Source organism: Aptenodytes forsteri, unplaced genomic scaffold (genome assembly GCF_000699145.1).
Source record: "Aptenodytes forsteri isolate BGI_AS27 unplaced genomic scaffold, ASM69914v1 Scaffold181, whole genome shotgun sequence".
Taxonomy (NCBI): domain Eukaryota; kingdom Metazoa; phylum Chordata; class Aves; order Sphenisciformes; family Spheniscidae; genus Aptenodytes; species Aptenodytes forsteri.
The window spans coordinates 1,824,280-1,844,269 of NW_008795702.1; the positions used below are offsets into that span (position 1 = coordinate 1,824,280).

General features: G+C 36.6%; 1 protein-coding gene across 1 annotated transcript in view; it reads left to right on the forward strand.

The window, feature by feature from the left end:
• The window catches only part of CAMSAP2 (calmodulin regulated spectrin associated protein family member 2), a 92,870-nt gene that overhangs the window by 27,497 nt on the left and 45,383 nt on the right, over nt 1-19,990 (forward strand). Inside the window, exon 3 of the mRNA XM_019473108.1 lies at nt 19,557-19,718. Within this exon, the coding sequence (XP_019328653.1) occupies nt 19,557-19,718 (162 nt within the window). The remainder of the gene's footprint in view (nt 1-19,556; nt 19,719-19,990) is intronic.

A 19,990-nucleotide genomic window follows, 5' to 3' on the forward strand; every position in this document is an offset into this window, starting at 1 on the left:
ACCCCAATAAAGCAGAGACCTCCAGATCTGTGTGTAGGCACGGTGTGATAAAGCCTATTGCTAGGAATATCTTTTTCCAGAAGGATGATAAATTTTTTTTCTCCCACGGCATAACTCCTACCTCTCCTCCTCTGCTTCTTGCAGTGGCATCAGTGTACATGGTACTTTACAGATTAAAATAATACCTTGCTAATCTGTTGGCAACTAGACATGCCATTATCTCTTACCTTATTGTCATAATTTCTGGGGGCAAAATAATGGATTGTGATTAAAACAGGAAAATACTATACTAAAGGAAATTGTGGATTATAATGATTGAACTTTTTAAATTTTATTACTTAATATTAGTCTAGTTATACATTAAACTGATAACTGATACCAGTTACTAGTATTATACTAAGTTCAAATGGAATTCAATGATAAAATGTTTAAGCAAAGATTAGCTTTGAGAAGTAACAAGGTGAAAATGAAGTTCTGTGGTGCACAGCTCAGGGAAATGCCTTCCTTTAAAAAGTGTTGGGTTGCTGTGCACTATATGAGGGGGAGAAAACCTTTTCTTCATTCTTATTTTTTAATCAGCAAAGTACAGGACCTACAGAACAAGGAAATTGCTTTTCTTTACAAATTTGGCAGTAAAGTATCTTGTGCTGCCAGCAGCATTGTAACTAAAACAGTAACAGATGAGGGTCACAATTTGCTCTTCTCTAAGCCCTTTTCATTAGAATAGCAGGTCCCTATGCAGGAAAGATGGATTGGAAGTCTTCTATTTACAGAATAACTGACACTTCCAAATGGGAATATTTGTTGAGAGTGTCAGAGGCTTTCAGATAAGTTAATCTTTAAGTATTGCTTGAGTATGAGAAAAAAATCTTCAAGTGGGGAGTGGTTTTTTTCACTAAACATTGTCTGAAGCCTGCAAATATAACAAATACTGTCTCGGGGTGTACATTTCCCTAAGAAAAAATAATGTCATGTAAATCTGTATTAAGATACTTGAATTACTAGAAAATATAAATGAATGTGTATCCCAGATTTTATCTGTATTTGACCTGAAATAAAAATTGCCAAACTTCTCAAATAAGATCCACTATTAGAAGAACTAATTTAAAAATAACAACAGAATTGTACTTTGTCTGGCATTTTAATGTGACAAATAGTTTAACAATTGTGCAAAGTTGTACAATGCACCTAGACTTTAAAACTGCCACTCAGTTTTCAGTTGAAAAGGCTGAATGTTTTTATGTAGATAGTACTTACTAAAACAACATACCAAGTTATTTCCTTTTATGCATTTGTCCAGTTTTATTCCAACTGAAATTGACAATTAAGTTTTAGTTCTTTTTTAAAATGTGTTTACAAATACTGCGACTACATGCTAATCACTGTTTTCGACAGTATTTTTAGCGGAAGAAACTTCAAAGAGCTTCATCTACAATTCTTAGATGTTGAGGCTATTCTTCCTTTATAACATCTATCCCACAATTTCACTTGTTTTCTCTTTTCATCCCAAACTGTGACATTTTTCATTGAAAGAACTATTTCACCCTTAGGTCAATTTAGGTTATTCCTTTAGCTAAAATCCATTTAAATTTAATACAATACATAGTTAATACAAAAAAATACTTTCCAGTCAACTTACTCTGCTGCTTTTGTCTCAGTCTTAGGGTGTGAGCTGCGTGATTCAGGATGGGTTTCTTTCCAATGTCATGATAATGCTGAGCATATGATAGATGCTACTAGATATTAATTAGTGATTTGCCAAATATTTTAACTAGGTTTCTCTTAGGTTTAGAATTTTTCAGAAGGTTAGTTTTATAACAGCATTGGAATGACTGTTCCCTAATGTAATGGGGGGGGGGAAGGGGACAAAGTGACTTAGGCTTTTATCTGGAATTGATGTCACAAACTAATGATACAAACAAGTTGTCTGCCTCATATCTTTCTATCTCGCATCTAAAAATCTCACCTTTTCCCTATACATTAAAAGTAATCTGACTCGTTGGAGCTATCAAGATATATGCACTTTGAGTGGAAGTTTATTTTATTCCTGTAATTTCAAACATTAGTTTTTGTCATGGATTGTTTAACAACTTCTTAACTTCAAGTCCAGTATTCAGTCTCAAAGGTTAACTTTCGTACTTGCCACTGTGAAAAAGCGTGTCATAGACATGCATATAGACTCTGTTATGTTTACAGAAACTGTTTTTGCAATCTTTTACATATTTCAGATGCCTTTTTAGAGGATGCAATTAGCTACATTTGCATAAGACGTTTAAACCTGATTATATATTGAAAGCTAAATGATATTTTGAGGTGAAATTTGAAAGCTGGGTAGGTCACTTGTTTTTCCCTGGATTAGATTGTTGTAAATCTCAATATGCAGGCGATAGTGCTTAAGGTAGGGCTGCTTACTATTTCAGTGACATGTTTATTAAATTAATCAAATACAGAATAAAATCTGGAGACTGAGAAGACTATAAAACTGGGCCTATATATATATATTATTTATTTATTTTTGTGAAAGAGTTTTTTGTCTTTATCTCATTAAGCAGTGTGTTTTACCATAATTATATAGCAGTATATTTGCAAATATGAATACATTCACTACTATATTTTGGCAGTACATTCATTACCAATTAATCAAATACAGAATAAAATCTGGAGACTGAGAAGACTATAAAACTGGGCCTATATATATATATTATTTATTTATTTTTGTGAAAGAGTTTTTTGTCTTTATCTCATTAAGCAGTGTGTTTTACCATAATTATATAGCAGTATATTTGCAAATATGAATACATTCACTACTATATTTTGGCAGTACATTCATTACCAATAATTGGGAGAGAGTTTAAATTGTTTCATCCAGTGTCTCGTTGAAATACCAGGGTGTAACAGCAAGTTTTCATGTCAGGTCAGGGTAACAGTGGAATGAAAAGGTCCCAAGTTTATAAACAGCTGAACAAGACTTGTTAGGCAAATCTCTGGAACAATAAACAACTGGTATTTGTAATGATTGATTACTCTATAAAAATAATCTGTTTGAAACAAAACAATTTTTAATATAGACACCAGTATCTGTAAAAACTAAATTGGGAATATTATTTCTTTATCTTACTGTGCACAAAAAAAAGTAAAAAGTTAGTGGCAATGCCAAATACTGGAAAGCTAGGAAAAGACAGAGTGACATTTTCGTTTGTAGTCTTGAGACTGGCAAAAGTGTGATGTTAGTCTCTAGTTATGACAACCTGTCTCATTCACATTCCAAAGGGATAATGCTGTTTGAATGACTGATTCATTCTCATTGTTTAAGGCCTGTTGTAACATTGTTTGCTACGTGCATTCAAAGCTACTCTGACATCTTATTCCTATAGATACGTTTGTGTGTGTATGTAAATGTGTATTTATAAACAAATATGAAAGTGTTATTGGGCCAAATCTACAAGTAGGGAAAAGACGTTAAGAATGTAAAGAGCCTTAAGTTTTAGTTCATTTAGCATTAGGTAGCACTCTTACTACATTAAAACTGGCTTCTATTGACATTTTACTGTGGCTGCAAAATGAGGTGTTACTACTTCTATGACAGACGTGACCACTTGAAGACAAACATCCAGAAATTAAAGATCACAAAATTACTGAACATAGGAGTGAAGCTGTGAGCGTTCAGTTGGCTACCAGGGGACTCCTGAGAACGTCATGAAATCTAAATCTTCCCCCCCCCCCCTTTCCTTTGCCCTCCCATCATAATCTTAAAACAGCAATAAAACCAAGAACTGAAATCCTGTCGCATGGAATTAGATGAGCATGCACTTCAGTCATCATCAGAACTTGTAGATATACAGTGTGGATCTGTACTGTTTGATTTAATGGAGTAACCGGTGAAGTAGTAGGCTGTCATATGCTGTGTACCTCATTTAATATACGAGAAGCATTTGCAGATTGATATTTTGCATACCCTTAGTGGTGAGATTTAAGGAATCTTGGATTTTATATCAGCTTGTTCAGATGTTTTTATACAGAGTATGTTTTAGTGACTACATGCTTGCTTTGCTAGGGCCAAAACCTAATTTTTTCAGTTCACGTCCCCATCCTACACTATAACATTCTTTTCACTTTTGTTCAAAACCCAAAGAGTTAAGATAAAGACAGCATTCAAAATAACTTTATAGTCTGTCATTGATATACCTAGAACTGCCAAAAGAATTTATGTAAAGAGAATCCCAGTATGGTCAGTTAGGGATTAATTCAAGAGCCGTTGTAAAGGTCATGTTAATGAATGATAGAAGTATTTTAAATAGTATCCAAGTAAAAAGTTTGAGGAATCACTACTATCGTGCCTCTTCTTTATTTTGGAACCGTTTCATAGTTATAGTCAAAGCTGTCTGGTAGATCAGTATGGTCCGGCTGGCTGCCAGCCAGCCTGCAGCCTTTTCTGCAGTGGATATGGGAGACGGGTATCTGAACAGCAAACTGTTCCAAGTGCTTCCTGCTGCGGCTGTAGCGTCCCGGCATACGGCCTGATTTGCTGCTCTCGGGCCCGGGTGAAGGATGGGGCTGGAAGTGCGTTTCCCGTTGTGTGACTGCACATCCTGGGATGGTACAAGGAGGTTGCAGGCTGTGGTGCACAGAGAAGAAAGGAGCGGGAGATGTTAATGTTCCTCTTGTCCGTAGTAGCTGCTCTGGTTGAACCTCTCTCTGCTTGTTCATTGGAAGCGCAAAACTGATTTTGTTTTGTCTGGTTTTTTCAGTATGAGTAACTTGCATTAAACAGCTACTTTCCCATCTGCAAAAGGCACGATCAGAATAAAGTGATTTGGATTTGATACTTCATTTTGAAGCATCTGAACTATATGGCAACTGTTAAACCATTTGCTTTTTGATGGTCAGTATTTATTTTGCACCCAAGTGCAAAGAGAATGAACGGGAAGAGTGCCAGACACAGTAGAAAGCATTTGTACTAATATGAATGTTCCTATCAGTTTATCTTAATTGTTCTCATCTTTTTGTCATTTTTCTTTGCAGAAATATGAATATTTGAAATTGTCTTTATGAAATGAAACTTACTTTATTTAAAGTGATGATTACAGGTGCATGTGTGATTGATCTCCATCGATAATTATAAGCTCGCGAAATAGTTCTTCAGTCATATGAGATCCCTCACTTCTATACCTGTACTTTTCATCTGTTGTGGGATAATAAAATAATGCTTTAAATGTAATATATGCGCTGTAGCTGCATTTTATACACTAGGTACACGTTACTTACTGGAAGCTAAAATATCACAGGGTCCTCTGTTCGGGAAGAAACCATGTGTACATTCTCTTGTAGGCTTGGCATTCGTCTAGCCTGTGTTTGTGTCTCGGGGCTCTATAGCACCTCTTTGCCTTGCTTGGTATGTGTGCGTATGTATCCAACATATAACTTGGAAAAGACTTTTTATCACAGTTCTTAAGTAATATGTCTCAAAATAGCAACTCTTCTGTGTTTGAGGATGAATACAGTGAGCTGTATGTCCACGTTAGGAATGATTTGAAAAATCATTACAAATGGTGTGTTTAGTTTTAATGCAGGTTAAATTTATTAAAATCTACTGTTTGAATGTTTCGGCAGGTGTTGATTATGCCTGGATGTAAAGAGTGGAAAGATAACAGAAGTTCTTTTGGAAATGCATTCTTAACAGTATCTACTGTTAAGAATGGTAGGGAAAAATCCTGTGCCCAAGAGGTAGCTATACATGATAGTTCACTTCGTAGTCACGTTTCCCATAACATAGAATGTATGGCTGATAATACTGCAAAACGTTACAATTCAAGTGGAAATTATCTAAGAGAATGGCAGTAAAGAAGCAATTATAATGAGTAACCTTTATAATCTGGAGCAGCGAAGAGATGAGGTGAAAAAATAAATCAAAGTATTCTGGAGAGTAACATCATCTGTCTTCTTGTTCTTCTTGGAATGAATATTTAATAGCAACTTAAAAAAAAATCTGGGTAATTTTAACACTTTCTTGTGATGTTTCCTGTAATCTTGATTACTGTGAAAATGCTGCAAATGACAAATGCACCAAAGGACTGATTAGCATCAAAATCTATATCACTTGGCATGCAAGTGTATGATATTTGGGGAGTGGGTTTGTATTACTTAATGGCTGTAAGACGAATCAGTTTTGCCAGCTATGGAAAAGTAGAGGAAATAAGCAAATAAAAATCCTCATTGTTGTTTATAATAGAGTAAAATATTAGGAAATGAGAAACCAACTGAGCAACAACAGTTCAACTTACTGTTATACCTCCTATATGGCAGAGTAATTAACATAATTTGGGGTTTGCTTAATAATCTAAACTATTTTTTAAAGTACATTTTAAAATATTGAAAAGTTTAAATTTTTAATACAGATTAAGTTCTTCTGTCCAGTCTTTCATATCTATAGTGTGTACTGTAAGAATTTTCTTTGGCAAAATTGCTTACTGATTTGGATTTATCATGTTTTGTGTGATCAGGCAGACACTGTAATGTATATCGCCTGTTACCTGTGACCAATAAATGTGCTGTGATACTTCTTCATTAGTGAGAATTATATACCAGCTGTTCTAATAGTGTCTATTCCATCTTGTACTATCACAATATTGATTTTTGCTTTTTGAAATACTACAGATTGACCTGCCTATGCAGACAGACAACTTTTTAGGTTTGATAAAATTTTCCCTTGGGTATTTAGGTAACGTAAGTTACAGATGCTGCCTCCAATTCTGATATAACATACTTGAAGCCAATGATTTTAAATTGGTTGCTAAAATGTCCAGTAATGTGTCTCACATGTAGTTCAGACAAGTTTCTCAATACTTGTCCTTTCCCATTTAAGGATTATGGGATTACAGAGTTTGGATGCTTGAAAAGAAAGAACAGATGTCAGTCAATTTATAATTGTAATGAGAAGGAGGTGTGGGAAAAAAATCCAACCAACCACAGACAGACTTAAAACACAGAGCAAAGTCAGGCATTCAGAAATAAAAAAAAAAAAAAACAAAAACAGGAAACAACAATTTCTACTTCTCTTTGCTTTATTTAGTCCAATCAAAAATACCATCAATGAAGTTCTTGCAGCAGTACCTCTCTAGAGATTTTGGCCTGGCTTGATGTCATTCCTCTGCAGCCCTTACTATTCACACCACCTTATTCTCGCAACTCTTGCGAAGAAAGCTGTTTTCAGTTCTTCCAAATGTTCAACACCCAAACTGCCTAGCAAAGTTTTTTTTGTTCTGTGGTTGTACCCTTTTGACTGACAAAACAGTGTAGCTAATCAATCGAACTGCCTGACTCTTGCCAGGAGTCTCATGCTTTTAAACACGCTACCCCCCTACCTGTCGTTTGCACGGGGCCTGCGCGGATCCTTCCATGGCAGTATGTGGCACTGCTGTTGGGACTTAACGTTTATGGCTGTTGGTCTCTGAATCCATCATTTAAGGACAGCTATAAAATACTTTCCTGTTCCTTCCCTCCCTTTGTCTCCCCTCCTCTTCCCAGTTAACAAGGTGATTTAATAGTTGAGGTTCATGTATGGGGATCATTCCTTTTGCCGAAGCAAAGATTTCATCATTATGCGAAGGGCTTGTGTGGTTTCCGGACAGCATGTGCTGACATACCTTGTGCTTGTAGCAGAGGTTTCAAATAATACTATTGGTATTTACCGCTGTTCTTGGAAGCACAGCAAATACTTACTTACATGCTAGTAATCGCCATCTTAAGTCATTGAAATGTGTTATTTTGAAAATGAAAGGATAGGAGTTACCATTTTTCATGTTTCTGTACTGTTTTTCTGTTCAGCTGTTTTCTCTGTTTTGTTTCATTTATCACCCTTGCCCTCTTACTCAGCTTGCCTTAGTTGGGGAGAAAAGGAGGAGTGATGTTTTGCCAAAGAAAATAGTTGTTTACTACAATGTGAATAGGTTATTGCTGCAACTAAATTTACTGTTTTGAGAGCTACTAATAATGCAACACCTCCTGGAATAACATTATGAACCAAAAAGGCATTAGGAATGAGAACATCATCGTGTGCTTTATTGTTTTAATCTTTAAATAGACTTATGAACTGGCAGTTATTTCGTTACCAAAGGGAGGTGGAGGAGAGGGACTTTTCCAATTCATTTTCATGCCATGAAAAGTATCGGTTTACAAACAGATACTTGTGAAGGATGAGAACGGGCATCATTTTACCTTGGTTGCCAGTTAACTGAGAAGTAGTCTATAGTCTACAACGGTCTCCCGTTCTATCTTAATTTTTTGGAAAAGAACATTCTTGTCTTTTCTACGTGTAGGCCACAAGCTAATTACTCTTTTCATTTTTAAAAAGAAAGTTTTCTTGGAAAGAAAATGTACTTACTGAAGGTGATATATCTATAACTATTTTTCATGCCTTTACCAAAGTAACTTTTAAGAAAAGCTGTAGTTACTATTTCATTGACCTTCCCATTTTTGTGAAAAGCTGATAGAAAGGCAATCCATTGCCTTACTAGTACGCTGCTTAAATTCCAGATTATTTTCGAAGTGGAGTGATGGTTGACAACAGCAGTCTGTATTGTAGGTATCCCATCCTCAGCACAACCCTTTTCTGTCTACCGATCTGCTCCTGTTGATCCGCAGCAGTTCCTGATGCAGACATAGCCTGTATGGCCCTATGCTTAGCAGAAGCTTATAGTGATGGGGACTACAGCTAGATGTCCTGCAAAAATCTCCAGCAGTGGATGAAGGGGACCTCCCTGAGTGCAAGTAATCTATTAAAAAGGATTATTGGTACAGCAGGATCTCTGTGAAGGCACGCAGATTGCTATTTCTTAAGTATAAATTATATACCTGAGTACAGAGTTAGTTGGGAAGATGAAAAAGCAGATCATAAATTTTACAGTAAAATAATTGTTCTATGCCTCTGTGTGTGTATGTATGAGTCTTTCTCTGAAGAAGCCCTACTTTACTTTAGAGGTTCAAGATCTGTCTTGAAGCTTGGTGTTTAGTCCAGATTAACCAAACAAGTGGAAAGGCTTTTGAATATATTTATCAAAACAACTATAATGTGCCTTTCCCACTTCTGCTATAACATCACTGTGGACTATGTCCTTGTTCAGCAGCCACTGTTGTGGCTGGCCTGTCGCAATCCTTTAATAAGTAGATGGAAAAATATTGGTCAGCTGTCTGATTTAGTAATGCTCTTAGTCTGCAGCTTGGCACTTACAAGATTTTACTACATTAACACCCATAGAGAAACAGGTTTCTTGTGATCAGTATAATTTTGTGTGTCTGTTTTAATGTCTTTAATGCTGTTCGTTTAAGTAGGAGACTGGGAAATTTCTTTTGACCTTGCCTGTTATTTTAGAAGAAAATGTTTGATGAGGTCAGTTTCTTTCTCATGTCTCACTGTGCTGTGTTATGGTCTGTAAATGCGATATTCCTATAAACCTTTGAGGAAAAGGTCAAATAACTCCTATTCTTAATGTAATTGCCATTACAGTAATGAGTGTGATGACCTTATTTCTCTCCCCTTTTTGTGGTGAGTAAAGAAACAGCAAGGAGATTATCGGGAGCCTGTTCATATGCAAATGCAGGAAGATTTCATATTATGTTTTCATACAAAAATTGAAGCTAGTTTTCCTCTATTTGAAGATAGCGTTTTGAAATGACCAGACATAATGTTTTGATTTCTTTAGCCAATAGTTTCCTAGATCAAAAAAGAAAGCTAGGCCTAAGAGAGATTCTCATGTTTCTGTCCTAAAAATAGATTTTTGTACAAAAGCAGTTTAACAAAAATCACAGAAACATTTCATAGGTTCTTGAGCAGCAGCTTTATAAAAATACGGTGATATTTGACATGTGACAGAATGAAATTGTCCTTAGGTCTTGGATGCTTACACATCAGAGGCGTTAGCTTCAACACTAAATTTTTTTGTTTTATCTAAGATGCTAAAAGATACACGTTTCCCCAACATACAATAAAAATACGAATTTAGACCAAGAAGGACAGTCACCTCTCAAAAACGAAGATGAGTTTTGCAACAAAAACCCAAATCTCTTGTTTATAATTAAAAGTTGTTCTTAAAATGTCTTCCCTGAGTAATTTAAGTCTGTATTTCCAGTATTGTATTTTGGCAAGAGTCTCACATAAGTTGCAGCTGGGAGGCACATTTCCTGAGGAAACTGGGTAGAATGTAGAAGTTAAAATCTTACCCTGGAAGGCCAGTCCCAGAACTGTGCAGATGCAGCCATCTCACCATGATGTTAGTAAATGACACATTAAAAAAATGGCATGTAAGGGTATACATAGAAAAGCAGAAGGAAAATCATGAGGAGCCTGTTTAGATAAAAATATAGGAATGTTTTATATTGGCTCTTCATGCAAAAATTCACGCTTTTTTCCCCTTTTTGAAAGATAGCATCCTCACACCGTCTTGTAACAACTTAGGTTTTATGTGGTAGGCTGGATTATGCTGGATTGAAGTCTGCATCTTTTTACACTTTTATTGAAGATATTCTGGATTTATATTGTAACAGAGCAGCATGGCAACTTGCAGTGTTCAGCTGGGCTTTGGGTAAGTTGCAGGTTTTTAAACAATAATTCTGGAATTTAGTTGGAGATTTCCATTGATAATTTGGCCCTAATTTGATCCTTTTTTGGTTTGAGAAATGAGGGAACCACAGCTAACTTCATCTTCCCTCTTGTAGGAGAGCAGTGTTCTGTGTTTACCTTTATTTAAAAAAAAAAAAAAATTATACAAATATAGTGGTATTGAGAGCTCAGTATTTGAAGCAAATGAGAGCTAGAGAGTCTTTCTCTACATTTTAGTTTAGCCATATATTTACCATAAGGCTGGGATTTTGTGCTGAGAAGGATACCAGCTAACTCTAACGTGATGGAAGAGGTTAGGTGGTTGCCCAAAGCGGTTGTAGATTCTCCATCCTTGTTGATATTAAAAATTTGACTGGAAAAGTCCTTGAGAAACCTGAGCAAGTTGGACCTGCTTTGGGAAGGGGGTTGGTCTAAGTTTTTCTAGGTTTCTAAATTTGTTCTTTCAGATATTATTTGAGTTCCTCTCCAGCAAACTGTAGAAAATGAGAAACTTCTTATGTTCTATCTCAAACTGAGACTCATCCTAAATTGCAATGAGTAATCAACCTTCCAATCTCCGTTGTGTCAAACATAGTAATTGAACAAACCAGTATATTGCACTACTCATCCCTATAATTAAAGCATCGTTTTTCTCTCACTCTCATTAGTACTATGTGCAGAAGAGCTCATTATTAGAACTTAGTTCATCAGAAACCAAGGCCGCTGGGCAGTAGAAGGAGATGTGTTAAATGTTGAGAACGATGTGAAATTTCATCCTTTGTATTACTTTAGGCAAAATCTTAATAAATTATTGTTGTAATATCAAGTTGATGGCGTGACTTCTACCAGGTGGGTCTTTTACATTCATTCGGTGCTTTAAACCTTATAAGGATTGTGAGATACAGTGTGAAAGTAACTAACTAGTTTCGTATTAAGAAAAAGGCAAAACAGAAATGCTGGTTAGTCAGAAAGCATGTTATATCAGTTACCTGAGCAACAAAAGCTGCCATTCAGAAGTGGCTATCAACATTTAACTGTGAAATGGATGAACTAGAAGTCTATGTTGCAAAGTTCCAAAACTAGTCTGCTCTGATAACGTACTGAGCAGCGGCTCTGAGTGGCTTTGTCAGTGGGCCTTGTAGCACGTTGTGGCGCAGTGCCAGGCTAAGTCATGCACTGGAGAAGACATGCCTCTCTCTCCTCCTCCACTCTCATCTCCACGAATTAGTACCCCAGCCCTACATATATTTTTATTTTGGGACCTCAGCCTCTTTTCTCTCTTTCCCTTTCTAACTTCCTCTCTTGTGTACTTATGGCACATCACCCAAACCTGAACTCTTCATCCCAAATTCTGTAGCAACCCAGCTTGTCTTGTCACTGCTCCTGTATCTCCATGAGGAAGTGGTAGTTCTCCAGCACTCCTAAGGCTGTGTTCCTTCAGCAGATGTTCCGAGATGAACAGGCTTGGATACTTCCTGGTGATAACTGCCTCTGGAGGTGTTTTAGCTGAGCTGCCAGAGAAGTTAAACCACTGCTTTTAATGTCATTACTATGCAAGTATGAGTGAGTCAGGAAGAAGGAACTACTTTTTATTTATATATGGATATAGTTGGTTTATAACCGAAGCCCTGTTTCTCTTTTTCCCCCTCCTGTATTCTTCAAAGATTGGTGGAGATTGTTGTGACAGAAGAAATCAAGATGGTATTTTATATAATTACTGCTTGTTCTTGGTTTAAATGTCCAGAGCATAAAAGCAAGGAGACGGTGCACTTAAGCAACAGAATATAATTTTTTGTAAGTGATTTTTGTTTCTGGTTTATCTGGACAGGATTTGACAGTGTGATCTAGGAAACTCCTTAATTATCTGCAAAAACAAAATGCTCTGGGAAGTTTGAGGTTGGTGCTATTTATTCGTCTAAATGTGTATAACTATCTTGTTATCAGTTATCCTACATTAATTTCTCGGTTTAGTTCAACCTATCCAACCACAAACGTTTTATTTTTGAAACATGGGGTATTTGGCATAAAGGCACTGAAGTGCCTTTGTGGTTTTTACCATTAGGCACTTGATCCTTCCAGTAAATAGGATACAGGCAACTTCTGGAGTAATTGTTAAACATATTTAAAAAAAAAAAATCAAAGTAGGTAGTGTGAAACTATAAAATATGACAAAAATAAAAATAATGCGATGAGCAGCATTTGCTGGTTCTTGACTCCAGTGCATGTCATGCAGGTATTTTGTTTCACTGTGACCTGGAGTGGGGCAAGGTCGCACTTAGTTAGGATTCCCAGATTCAGAAAGAATCTGGGAATCTCTGTTAAGTAGTTAGGATTGAGTTAATAGATCAAATTATGAAATTCCCTAACAAGCATAATGAGGAAACCTTAGGTAGAAGAACTTATAAGTGCTATCAAAATGCTTAACTCAGCAAGTATCTGTACTTAACAAATCATTTTGTTAGAAATTAATTACATTTCCCATGTCAGATGTGTATAGTCAGTCAAATAATGATGGTTTATATATATTTATATAATTGATTACTAAATTTAAATAGTTAACCAAATACAGAAGGTTATAATAAATATTGAAATTAAAAAACATTCCCTCTACCTTGCAGAACCTGCTACGATGTGTTTAGCATGACTCAGTAATGCCCGTTCTTGCTGAACAAGCATCTTATCAGAGTCAAGCGCTTGTTCTTCAGGAAAATGCGGTGAGGAGGTAATTCGACATGATCATTCCATTGCAGGACAAGAATAACTAGACAACTGGGGTTATTTTAGAATTGTGGTAGCCATAAGTACTGTGTGAGGCTGGAGAAGAATTGGGGCCAAAAAATCACCAAACGGGGCAGAACTGACTACTTCAGACTGCTCTATTTTGTTGATCAACATCTTTTAAAACACTTGTTTCCTTTGTAGTATCAGAATTGTCTTCATTTTACTCTACGAATGGTGGTGAAATGAAGCAATAGCTTTGAAGTTTGTAATAGAGTTATCACCTATTGGCTCTGCTCATCAATCCCTTCCTCACCTACTGCAGTATCAAGCCTTGGCCTATGCTTTCCCTGAGCTGGAATTCTGCATTTTTCCACTCTTAGTCGAGACTTGGAATTTAGGTGGTATCTCATTACGCTAGCAGCTTCATTTGAGACTCGGATTATTGAGGGGAGGGTCTTTGGGAAAGGGTGCCTGGGGGGCTAAAGCTGCTCAGCCTCCTCAAACTGCATTGTTCACAGAATCTGCGAGAAAGCCGGATTCAGAGCCAGGGGTTAGCGTGGTACGGAAGGAGACCCTCACAGTGCTCTTGGCACATGTTTTCACTGTGGTTGTTTAATCCCTTACTCGCCCGCTGTTCTGTCTTTCTTTTACTCTGCATATCAACAACTCTGTTTTTACCTGTCTTTTCTCCTTAAGTACGTGTCCTATAATGGTTATTCCATATGATCAATACCTTCTAGCAGTTATAAATTCAGTGATTCTTTTTGTGGGGATGATCTCTGTCTTAGTTATTGTATTCTCTTTCTTTCTTGCTTGTTTCTTTCTAGTTATCTTTGCACTGTCTTGATAACAATCTGTGGTAATAATCATAGAAGGAAATGTAACATTAATTTAAGAACTAGTATATACTGGCAGAACATTAATGGGAATTTCAGTTTTAATTTAAGAAATGTTACTTACATTTAGCATTAACAGATCAATTATTTTTAGGAATACACCAAACATTCAACATACTTGTAATCTTAGTGCTTACTTGTATGTAATATCTTCAGAGTAATTTTCATCAAGCCCACAGAATTTAATCTGTACTTTACTGTTAACTGAAGTAACTGGCTCAAGTTACTGGTTTTTACTGTATTGTGAGAAGTATCTGGATCCGAAACCTCTGTTTTCAGCAGGTAGAAACAGTTGGTTACATCCATAACTATTGATAAAAAGGCGATATAAATGTTCTCCCAACTAGTTGTAGAGAGCTGATCTCTTCTCTTCTTTGCTCAAGACTGATCTCTTCTGTTCTTTGCTCAAGTGCCTGATCCAGTGTAGGCAAAATCTTTAGGGAATTTAGCTAGAAATATATGTTTATTGTGCAAGTGAGAACTATAGTGTGAAGACTTTTTTTAAGTATGACCAGCTTCAATAAGAACAGAAATACATATTCCTGTTTACAAAAAACATATTTTGTCAAAGATAAAATCTCTTCTGCACAGCATAGTGAGATTAGGGGACTCTCTCTTTCAATAAAATACTCAAGGAAAGAGTCTATTTAGTTAGTTAGTTATTGTAGCACGAGGATAACAATTATATCCTCTGTTTTCTTTCTGCCCCTTTCTTCAAGCACCATAGTGGGAAATGGTTTTGTCTGTGATTTTCCTAAAGGGGCAGGTCAAAAGAGAACTCCTGACTTGAATATCGTTTAATGGAATATGAGAAATACCCTTAGTAGTAGGTAATAATATAGGAGCTGTCTATAATATGCAGTATTTATCCATAAGCATCTGTTTGTACAGTATCATATACACCTTTTGCTTAGTACACTTTTTAATGAAGTTGTTTGCAGTTCTTCAAGGGAGGTGGAACAAGCTCCATAATCAAAGATTAAGCAGACAGAGAAAGCATTAGCAGTCAGGCTCAGAATAATTTTTCTTCTACAGTTCAGTAAGCTTCTTACTGAACTATTCAGCAGTAGAAACTAAAGCTGTGGAACCTACATTACAGGGCAGAAACTAACTAGTAATTACACGAGATTGTAAAGATTAAAAACTCTTGTAAAGTTAAAACTCCTGCATTCTGTGCAGGGTGTAGCTGGGAAAGACAAAACCATGTTTGTGTCTTAGAAAATAAAATACCTCTAAGAATCCAGCATTTTGTATTTTTTTAAATTTTTTTAATATTTTGCAGTGTGCCATGTAAGACTTTAGTACTTTGCCCCATTGTAGTACAATGCAAAGAATGAAAAGATCTTTTTTTAATTGGCTTAAACCAAATCTCTGCATAAGTTTTGTGATAAAACACTGTATTATTTGCTGTGTTGTTCACTGCTGCTATGTTGATCTTGATTTTTTTTTAATATATTTCTCTAATGGTTTTGTATTCTACTCTGTGTAATTTAACATGTTACTGATTTTTTTATTATTATTTCTCTAAAAAATGATTTTTTTTGAAATCATGCGTCCTTATTCAAATATACCTTGCTGCAGTTCTGGATGTGGGAGGTATGTGACAGCACGAAATGCTGCCTGGGATTTTTTTATGCTGCGTGTCAGAATGCTGACATCTTGGAGGGAATAGCAGCATTTAGAGTACCGTCTTGGTACCAGTCAGCAGCAGCTCCTGGTGGGGAGTTCCTTCAGGCACTGTATTACAGGCTGGGCCAGAGAAAGAAGACATTGCTGAGCAGCTGATCCTAGTTTCTGCCCAGCTCAGAATTTTCCCCTCAGATATGAAAGGTTGCTTCCTTGTGTCATAATTCAGTCATAATTGTGGATCCGACTAGTAAAAGTGACCTCTCCCTCTTGCTTTTTTTAGCTGTACCTAAAATATGCTGTTCAGCGAGAGATGTACAAAAAATGGAACTCTATTTACTATCAGTAGAACTTCTTAAAAATTGGTTTTTTAGAGAACTTCAGCAGTTACGCTGATAAACCCTGTATTTGGAACAGCAGGATACTATTTTTGTAGTGCGGTTTTTAATTTAGTCTTTCTTGTTGAGCATAGTGAATTAAAAGATGTAAAAGAATGCAGCTTGTCTGACTCTTTCCAGAATGAGTGGAAGAAAACCAGTAGAGCTGTATGTGGAATGACATAGTTTTCTCTTTCTTTCTTTACCTCCTTTTTAAAAAAAAAAAAAAACAAACAAAAAAAAACCACCGGAAAAATCCATAGATGTTAATAGTTTTAAGTATTTTTATTAGTAAAGAAATTATTTATAAAATAAAGTTTGATTTTTGCTAACTGGGAAAAATAGCAATTTTGTAGTTTGTTTCTCAGGTTAATAGATGCAAGTTGACTCAAATTCTTCTTTTTATTATTTACTATTTTTAAAAAAAGCTCCTTTTGAGCGTCCTGCCTGGATTATAAAGAAAATAATTTGGAGTCACTTTTGAGACTCTGAAGATGCTTGTGATTTGATAGCTTATCTAAAATAGAGTGGTGACATGGATCCAGTCAGCATGGGTAAAAGTTTATTACACTTGGTTTTGATAGTACAGAGTATTATCTAAGGTCATCCCTTTCATTGTTCCCTCTGTTTGCTTAAGTAGTTTGCAGTTCATTAATAATTTGCTAGAAACATTGAAAATGTGACTCAGCTAGCTAGTTGTAAATAATTTAATTTTCCCAATGTATTTATAACGTATTGAGCGTATTGGCAGTTCTAGCAACACTTCGGTGGCTTTCTCTCTCCATTGGCAATCCACTTCATAGGCACGATCAAGTTTTCCAGAGAAACTGATGATCCAGCATACGGGAGGTGAAGGCTACTAAATTCTCTCTGGGAAAGTTGCCAGAGATTGCTTTTCTTGCAGGCTGGTCTCAGAGCACAGGCACAGTAGCCAGTGAACTAGTTGTGGATCAACAGCTGGGGAAGAAGCCCCTGCCTCCAAACCTGCTTGGAGCTTCCTCGGTTGTCAGACCTCAACTGGAAGGCTGTGTCCACCCCGCAAGCAGGGGATGAAAACAATCTTCTTGTGCAGCAGGCAGTCCGAGCGGTTCTGGATCAGCACAGATGACTCTTAGCACACCTCTAGCAGTAGCACTCTGTACGAGGCTGCTCTTACATCTGGCTGGAAAACACGTTTTGTGCACTACCTCCTCTTAAAAAGCAAATCCAGCATTTTCTTGCTATTTTAATATCTCCATTTCATTTTCTGGGGAGGTTCTGGAAATGGCACAAGGTTTTAAACCAGGTGCTGTTCAGACTGGGCAACAAAGATGTAGCAAGGAAAGACCATTAGAGCAATGACCTCTGGATGTCAGAGACGATCCAAGTCTTCCCTTCTTCCTTCCTGTTTTGCACTTGCTAAATTACCCTTCTGCAGTCTGAGCTGGAAACTCCTGCAGAACTGCATGGATTTGTATGGCTGACCCAGGCTCTGCAATCCCTCATAAGGTTTTGGGACTTTACTAGTAGTTAGTGATACTCTATCTGAACTCCTTCTCTGCACAGCATTGCTGGGCCAACAAAGGAGTGACTCTTTTGTATCTATGTACAGAATTGCCATATTTCACACAGGAGTGCAGGTTGCTCAGGAGGCTGGTCATGGGCAATGCTCTCTGTCTTTTCCTTCTTAAATACTTGGGTGACAAGAATTCAGCTCCCCAACTCTTTCCTTCATTCGCACCTAAGAGCTTGTATCAGTAGTTGTCCACTAAAGGTCTGTAAATAAATTCATAAGGCAGATGAATATGGTGAAAAGAGTTTATTCTGAATAAATCAATCAATGGTGACAGGAGTGAAGAGGCGCTGGTTCCTAGCCTAGCTGCACTACTTGTGCTAGGAGCATGGATGGAGTGTGTGGCAGACAGGGGCTCTCAGGTCACATCCAGGGTCCAAGGAGAATAAGCTCATCCCAGGAAGGCTGGCTGTCAGGAACAGTTTTGTGAATGTCTTTAATTAGTAGATAAAGTAAGTATAGTTTGCCTTTTTTTGTCAAACAAAGCAGCTTAACTGCATTAAAAAAATGGGTATGTGCTGCTGCCTGCTTCTGAGGCCAGCGTCATCACTTTCATCGGTGATACAAACACTAAGGGCAGCACAAAGTCTGGATCTGTTCATCTTTTTCCTGCTGGGAATTCTGGAATAAATGATGTGCATGTACTACCTTAACTATCATCATTAGATAGCGTATTGCTGTGTGACTCATGTTATTCGTTGCTGTTGCCATGGCTGTTACAGCTACCTTGTGAGATGTTTATATGAATATTTTTTCTAGAATTGAAGTGATGGTGTTAACAAGTGTTTGGAATCTTTGTTTGCATCGTGAGCTGTGTTTAAAGCCAATGTTTTAAAAAATACTGTCTTTGGAAATTGTTCTGGTTCATGGGAATTGTTGCTTAATACTTAGAAAGCTGTTGCTGTTCTTCTTATCATGAAGCAAATCTGTTTAGCTGTAGGCACTGCCTCTACAACCCGCCATCATTTTCTTATTCAGTCACAAAAATCTAATGTAAATCCTGGTTGTCATCCTCTTTTTGTTGTTGGTTTGGGGGGTGGTGGTGTTTTTGATTATTACAAACTATGAAATAGCCATTGTCTTTCAATACATAACAACACCAGGAGAAATATACCTTCTCTTTTAACAGAAGCTATATTTTATTTATCAGTATATGCTGATTTTAAACCTAGTTGTGCATATATAGCTGCATCTGCATGAGATAATTAGTTTACTAGAAGAAAAATAAATATTTTCTATCATCTTTGGTTTTTTACTTAAGATTACTATAACTGTGTCTTCTTCCTGGCTTATGACTTTAAAAATAGATAAACTTCCACTTATTAATGCAGCGTTTTCATGATGATGAAGGTTGTTTACCAGGCAGTCTCGGCTTTTATTTCCAGTACAAATAACATTGATCAGGCAGGGGTTTTTGGTTTCACTAGGGTGAGAAATTTAAAAGATCTCTTTAGCTCTGTTAAAAGTGATGTAATGTTTGAATCATTAAAATTGCTTATTCTTTCAATTTCCAGTTCTTTATTTTTGGTGTTAATTTTGTTACAGAAGTTATTTTAATTTGCAATAAGCATTTTTTAAATTAATGTCCTTGTCGTTTGTATTGCGTTCTCAAATCTGTTACGTGTGTTTGTCTTCATTTGTCTTTCATTCAAAAACTGACAACCAGGCAGAAAACTTGTAGCATTGACAGTTTTGGTGTTTGCATGTATGTGGCTATGTTCAGAAACGATACGTAAGCAAGTGATCTTTTGATTTGCAAACTAATTAGATATTGCTGCTTCTCTTTGTAGAGTGCTCACTTGGCCATGATCGATACTCTTATGATGGCATATACTGTAGAGATGGTCAGCGTTGAGAAAGTGATTGCATGCACTCGGCAGTATTCATCCTTCTTCCAAGCTACAGATCTACCTTATGACATTGAGGATGCTGTCATGTACTGGATAAACAAGGTATGAGTACTGGAAAAGCAAGCTGTGGTTTTCTTTGTAGTCTATATGTTTCGATTAGAGATGAGTGGGTAGGACATGTATGTAGGTAGGTATGTCAAGACTGTGTCTGATACAGACTGTTCCTTCATCTGCTGTGTACGGATAATAAAAAGCAAAGTTTGCAGAAATAAGTTAAACATGTTATGTGAACCCAATAAATGGGAAGTCTAAATAAAATCCTGTAATATACATTACATACAACATCTTAGCAGTCACTGTCATGTCGAGATGCC